At 35.6% G+C, this 7,500-nt stretch overlaps 1 protein-coding gene and 1 long non-coding RNA gene across 2 annotated transcripts in view; one reads left to right on the top strand and one right to left on the bottom strand.

Moving 5' to 3' along the window:
* Positions 1–4,207, top strand: part of LOC128169973 (uncharacterized) — a 7,715-nt gene extending 3,508 nt beyond the window's left edge. Inside the window, exon 2 of the mRNA XM_052835986.1 lies at positions 2,016–4,207. Within this exon, the coding sequence (XP_052691946.1) occupies positions 2,064–3,701 (1,638 nt within the window). The 5' untranslated portion in view covers positions 2,016–2,063 and the 3' untranslated portion in view covers positions 3,702–4,207. The remainder of the gene's footprint in view (positions 1–2,015) is intronic.
* Positions 4,208–6,561: 2,354 nt separating this feature from the next.
* Positions 6,562–7,285, bottom strand: LOC128169974 (uncharacterized). Its single transcript, XR_008241639.1, has 3 exons — positions 7,170–7,285; positions 6,748–7,082; positions 6,562–6,652 (listed from the first exon to the last, which is right to left on the bottom strand). It is a non-coding gene; the product is annotated as an uncharacterized LOC128169974 (long non-coding RNA).
* Positions 7,286–7,500: the final 215 nt, after the last annotated feature.

The following is a 7,500-nucleotide window of genomic DNA, read 5'->3' as shown; positions in this document are numbered from 1 at the left end:
ATATGTAGGAAAATGTTTTAAAATCTTCTTCTCAAGAACTATAGTGTAACTGTTTGGGATATTACTATGCATACATGTACATCCTTAAATAATGTAGATTCAAAAAATTGTAACTCCCGGACAATTGATGGGCACCAAGAGGGGTTCAAAATTTAAACATTTTAAAAAACATAAAGGAAAAGTTTAAAAATTTTCTTCTCAAGAACTACAATGTTTTAGTTTGTGGAATTTCTATGCATGCATCCTTCGCTTATGTAGATTCCTAATTGGTAAAATCGTGACCCCCGGACCAATACTGGGGCCCCAAGATGGGGTCAAAATTTATTAAAGAAATATAAAGGTAACATGTTAAAAAATCTTCTTCTCGAGAACTACAATGCTTCAATTTGTGAGATTACTATCATGCATACAACCTTGGATAATGAAGGTTCGACAGTTTTAAAATAGTGACCCCTGGACTAATACTAGAGACCCAAGATGGGTTTAAAGTTAAATGTAGAAGTACCGGTATATGGAAAATGTTTAAAAATCTTCTTTTCGAGAACTACAATGCATCAATTTGTCAGATAACTACGTCAGCACCCTCAAATAGTGTAGATTCGAAATTATAAAAGCCGTGATCTCAATCTAATACTGTGGCCCCACGAGGTGTTCAAAGTTTAGCATAGAAATATAGAGGGAAAATGTTGAAAAATCTTTTTCTAGGGAACTATAATGCTTCAGCTTGTGAGATAACTAGGCAAGCATCCTTAAATAATGTAGATTCCAAATAATTAAAACTTTAGCACTGGACTAATACTGTGGCCCCAAGAGCTGTTCAAAGTTTAACATAGAAAGATATATTGAAAATGTTTTTAAAAAGTTTTTCTCGAGAACTATAATGCTACAGTTTGTGAGATTACTATGCAAGGATCCTCAAATTGTGTAAACTCTAATGTAGTGGAACCAAGAGTTATCTTTCTTGTGTTCTGTACAGTCTGAGAGTTATTCCTCTTGAACTGGAACTCTGCTATGTTCAGTTTTTCAGGTTGTGTACGTGCGGTCCCACCGCAGTGCTTCACATTTTCATTCCTATGTTACTATTTATGTTGTTCAAGCCAACCATAAACCTCGGACCATAACTGGGTCCCCAGAAAGGGGTTCAATGTTTAAAATAGAAAAAGCATATGCTACGAAATGTAATGTTACAAGGAACTGCTGTTCAGGTGAGCGATGTGGCCCATGGGCCTCTTGTTTAAATATGCTACTATTTAGAATTAATATAATGAAATATGGTAACAAAATTAACAACAATTAAAGTAAAAAAAAAAAAAAAAAAAAAACCAAATATATGTGTACAATATATTTTAATAGTAAAGATTGTTTGAATTTATTTGATGCAGTAGTAAGTTTTAAAAGCAATTATCTATAATGAGATTTTTATGAAGACAAAATTAATGCACTTTTTAGGACTCATATTCATATATTTACATTTTCCAGTGTCTTTGCCTGTGATAAAACTACATATCGATTTTGTACTATATAACTCATAATACAAATGACGCCAAATCGAGGCGCCAGCAGAGTTTGCTTATTTATATTTAAATATATAATCGTATGATGGCTTAAAATTATATAAATATAAGTAATAAGGAATCATTCTTTGAATATTATGAGATGATACTTTCGGTCGGGGTGTGATCAAATCTATCATAAAACTCTTTGGGCTTTATTGTATTTGATCACGCCCCGACCAAAATTATCACCTCATAATACTCAAAGAATGATTCCTTTTTCCTTATATAAATCTGTCTTTCAATAATGAAGTTGAGTTTCAAAAGAGATTCAGTGCTTCAAATTTATAAAGTTTAAATAAAATGATAATGTATTTTCTCCTTAAACAATTGTGTTGTTATTTGATGCAAGATGATAGAAACATTTCTGTTAAGACTGTTTCTGAACTCATCTCACTTATTATATGTAAGTTTTATTGTATATATATATATGATTAATCCAATGTTTGTTTGATTTTTCAGAACATGAATAAAAGTGTCTGACCATGGACCCTGAGTACAGCCTTCAGGATGTGTTACGGTGTCATCTCTGTGAGACCCCGGTCCCCCCCTATGTACTGTGTCATTTGTAACAAATATCTGTGTAAAGACTGTGAGGGGGACCATTTATCTGATCAATCCAAAAAACACAAAGTGTTACCATTTAAAAAGAGGGGATATACTCCAAAGTGTCAAAAACATTCCTCAGAAATATGTGAACATTATTGTGAGCAATGTGATGTTCTTATTTGTGCAACATGTGCTTCCTCTGAAGAACACAGTAGCCATCAATTTATTGAAATAACTAAAACCATGGACAAGAAGAAAGAAATAATTCAAAAAGATTTACATGAACTAGAGAAATCCATTTATCCCAAATACCAAGGGATTGCATCCATTATCCCAGTCCAAAAATCTGCTCTGACTGAAAACTCCCAGAAATTAACAACAGAAATGGACAAACATGGAGAAGACTTGCACAGAGAAATAGACACCATTATCAGAAACATGAAATCTAACGTGGAGGAAATGGACACCAAACACCTGGCTGTCTTAGACAAACAGGAAGATGAAATTAAACACACCATTTCTGAAATCACACAGACCATTACTGAACTAAAGACATTACTGGACTCCAATGATGTCAGCCGTGTCTCTGCCTACAAATCCAGGAATGATGAATTCAGAAGATTGCCTCCTAAACTCACAGTGTCCTTACCAAGTTTTACCCCTCAGAAGATCAACAAAGAACAGCTCTGTCAACAGTTTGGTTCTCTGTCAGCGTTATCTATCAAAACAGAAGAACATGGCTACACCATGGAATCTCCCGGTGCTGAGTCCTCTCCCCCGGACAGACCGCTCATTGATGTACCACGGATCATCACACAGATAAACACCCAGTATGGAGGATTATGCGGTGTGTCCTGTCTGAGTGATGAGGAGATGTGGATGTATGGTAATGACAACATCATGAGACTGTACAACCTCCGTGGGAAACAAGTGAAGTCAGTCGAAACCAAGTCAGGGTACCATCCACGGGACATAGCAGTGACAAGGAGTGGGGATCTAGTTTATACTGATTACCATGATAGAACTGTGAACATAGTGAAGAATAAAAAGATAAAGACAGTGATCAGACTATGGGGGTGGAGCCCTCACGGTGTCTGTAGTACCTCCTCTGGTGACCTCCTGGTTGTCATGAACAGTGATGATGGTGATAAACAAACAAAAGTTGTGTGTTACTCTGGCTCCACAGAGAAACAAAGTATTCAGTACGACGACAAAGGACTACCTCTCTATTCATCTGGTGAGTACAGTAAATACATCGGTGAGAACAGGAACCTAGATATCTGTGTGTCAGACTTTGGAGCCCGTGCAGTAGTGGTGGTCAATCAGGCCGGGAAACTCCGCTTTACCTACACTGGTCCTCCCTCTACTACCAAGGGATCATTTAGTCCAATCAGCATCACAACAGACAGCCAGGGTCGGATCCTGACAGCAGACACTCACAACGAGCGTATCCACATCCTGGATCAGGACGGACAGTTCCTCCGCTACATTGACAACTGTTATTTACAGGATCCACGGGGTTTATGTGTTGACACAAGAGACAACCTCTTTGTGACTGAGTGTGGCACAGGTAAAGTGAAGAAAATACAATATGTGTAGAACATTACACAGCAGTGTAACATTGTTTATATGTATTACATGTTGACAAACTGACTATATATATTATACTTGTTTGTGCATAACAGTTAATTATCTGTATTATATAATTAGTTTATGTTAATAAATAATCACCTTCATATATTCTTTACATACCAATTCTACACACATTTATATTGTTTAGTTTCTCTATGTAAATCGTAACAAGCTCATTGTTTTTGTGCAGTGATTTTAATGGTAAAAAAAAATGGCAGCATAAATATTTTACTTTCCAAACAAACTATTATATATACATGTGTATATATATATAATATATATATATGCTTGTCATTAAAAGTTGAAAAGAATACAATCAAACATTCTGTTTAATGAACATTGTATATCAAGAATGAGAACAAGTGAATGTTTGAAAAAAACCCATTTAATTTATGTCATTCTGTTGGATGAGTATATCATTGTGTATAATAAATGATTTATGTACAATTATGTGATCTAGTTTTAATTTTTATTACCTAATCAAAGGGATTTTGTTCTTTTATTACAAAATAAATATTTGCATTAAATATAAAAAAATAAATTGAATTTTCAGATTTATTTGGATGGAGCAAAATGTCTGAATGTTTGTATTATCAGTTGGAAATTTTAAACTCTGTAACATTTAATTCTAAGACTATTTTGAAGCAATGCATCTGAGATGAAAAAAACATCCTCTTTGTTAATGGCCAGGTCCCATTGAAGAAGTGAGCAATCTTCTTAGGTTATGGATCGATGATTTATTTTAGCCATAACCTGTAAGCAGGTTGCCCATTGTTATAGCATGACCCCTGTGTATTTCCAGTTCAAAAGGTTGATGGGTCAATGGGTTAATATGTCAGTAAATGTTCTGTCAAACTATTGTATTTCAAGACTTTAGTCATCGATGTAAGTGAACATGAAGATTAAACATGCTGACAAGTGGATGAGGTCAAAGGTCACAAGAAGCATAGGCGTCGGAACCGGGGGAGGGGGACACTTTTTTTTGCAAAGTTAGACCTAACCATTAGGCACATAGCATCATAGAGGGTTTAGCCCCCCCCCCCCCCCCCCCCCCAACGGATCAGGAATTTCATGATTTGCATGGGGGGGGGATTTGGGTAGAGAAATCTATTTTTGGAAGTATGGGTATACTCCCCACCCCTACAGATTAGGTTTTTCATGATTTTGGGAATTAGACTTTTTCTTCAATATTTTTGAGGATAAGTCTAGCCCCCCCCCCCCCCCCCCCCCTTTCAATTTGCTTCCGACGCCAGTGAGAAGTAAGACGAAGGTTTAATAAAATAGCACAATTACTCTTCATTTCAGTGTAAAATGCATGCACGGATCCAGAATTTTTTTCCAGAGGAGGTCCGAGTCATATTTTTGGCAAATTTACAATATAAGTAAGAAAATTGCGTTTTTAGGGGTACTGACTCTCCCTCTCTATATCCGCGCATGAAAAAATACAGAAATGTTAAAATTCATAGTTTTAATAATGCAAATAAAAAAAAACCTAGAGTCAATGTTTCAAAATTTACGAACTTATTTATTTTTTTCTACAAAGGTTCAAATGTGCTACAAATAACATTTCTGATGTATACAGGGTAACTGCAACAGGGATTTGAATGACTTGCGTTATTTTTTCAATCAAAATGAGCCTTACCAACGGATGGGCGGAGATTATAGAATAGTTGGTAATGAGGTTCTAAATAAGATTTTGGCGCAAACAGCAGTATATAGTGTCAATATGTTTGGAGTACTAAGTTAAAAGACTACAAATGTCGATGTTTTGCTAGATAATAGAATTCTGATAGAAATGTTAGATATGGTATCAGGCACGTAGCATCGCTTTTCCAAGTTGAAGGGGACCAAGACTTGAAAAAAAAACCCAGAAAAATCCGCTAAATTTAATCCGTAGGGTTCGGGGGGATTAGGGCTTTATTAAAGGATGTAACTACGACCTTCTTGAACTGTTATAATGCTTTTCAATATAATTTCTATATTTTTTTACAGTGATAGAAAAGTAGAGACACAACTTTATTTTTTGAATTATATAAGTAACTCTAAGTAATATGTCAGTAGGCAAAATAAGTTTACCCCCTCCCGTGCTAAGTGTCTGATTTTATTTTTCCAGTTTCGTATCTGCGTTCATAGTCCTTTTTCTTAGTGTTTCTGTGCTACATTTGTCTTATGCTAATAAATTCAAGATATTGTTATAAAAGACAATCAGAACAAACAATATCTTTATTTATATTAAGCGTTAGACTGATAACCAAGTTTCAACTATAGTGCCCTGTCCCTAAGATGCATTAATTGTACTATCACATGATTCTGCATTCAATTTGAAAAGAAAGAGTACTTTTGAGTAAAGATACACATTCATGGAAGTTGATAGATTTAGATAAATAACGCATACGAACGAGAATAAGTTAAATATTTTGTTGAAAAATGTTTTTTTTTTAAGGGAACACGTACATTATACTATATATATGTATTTATTTTTACTAAATGAGTCACGACCGCTTATGTTTGCAATATAATACTTTTATAAATATGTTGAATTATTATATTCCTTTGAGTAGAATTATGAATATAAAGTGAAGAATCGTACCGTAGTAGCAAGCAGTTCCTAACTGGAGATTGACAATCGAGCACCTGACCACGTCACAGTTAGAAAAGGAGCACTCAGAACTGGACACGGCTATAAAAACAGGTAACACAAGATTTTGTTTACATAGGAAGTACATACACAGAACCTGTGTCCACAAACTTTTTTAAAGTCAGTGTTTCAACATTTAGTAACTGATAAACTTAATCAACTAACCTGATGAGCAATTAAGTTATGCCACTGAAACCGACATCACGTGAGCAGTGAAAACTATTGACGTCATCAGTGCAGTTCCCATGGATACACGGTGAGCTGGCACACTCATCGACATCTATAAATGGAAATAAAAAATCAAACCATATGAGGACTGCAAATACATGTACATAATAATTAAGTGGTAGAGGTATATATTTGTTTATCAAATACTTGATTCACAATGAAGGCCTGCATATCCTGAATCACACAGACATCGGTAGCCATTGACGTTATCGGAACAGTTGCCATGGATACATGGTGAACTTGCGCATTCGTCAATATCTGAGTTTGAAAAGTAACAACAAAATACATTTGTACATTCTAATATGCGAAGTTAAGGTACGGTAGGTAAGGTAAGGTAGCTAAGTGCAAAACTGTAAGTTATTCATTACCAGAAGTACAATCTGTTCCAGTAAATCCTGCCGTGTACACGCATGTGAAACCCCCGAGGTGAGGTAAGCAAACTTTAGTATGGGGACAAGGGTTTCTAAGATAAAAGTCAATCGCTGTAAAAATAGAATAACAACATAATTATGACAATAAATGATAGGAAACGGGATTATCTTATACAGAAATAAAACTGAACAACTCACTTGACCGGCAATCTGAGGCGGGGTCGTAACCATGGATACAAGTGCACGTGTAGTTTGCTCCACTCTCAACGCACGTCCCTCCATTATAGCATGGCGTAGCAAAGCAAGGTCGGTCTGCAATCAATGTTTAAATGAGAAATGTTTTTTTTTCTTCATAGCCTTATACAGGCACGTAGCATCGAGTTTGAAAGTGGGGAGGGGGGGGGGGGGCAGACTCATCCAAAAAATCTTGACCAAAAAAAAAAGGGGGGAAAAGGCAGTTCTTCAAAATCCTAATCCGTGAGAGGGGGGGGGGGGCGTAGATTTATAACTTATAATATCGATTTCTCTC

This window comes from Crassostrea angulata, unplaced genomic scaffold (genome assembly GCF_025612915.1).
Source record: "Crassostrea angulata isolate pt1a10 unplaced genomic scaffold, ASM2561291v2 HiC_scaffold_270, whole genome shotgun sequence".
NCBI lineage: Eukaryota > Metazoa > Mollusca > Bivalvia > Ostreida > Ostreidae > Magallana > Magallana angulata.
This window is presented reverse-complemented; position numbering and strand designations above follow the sequence as displayed.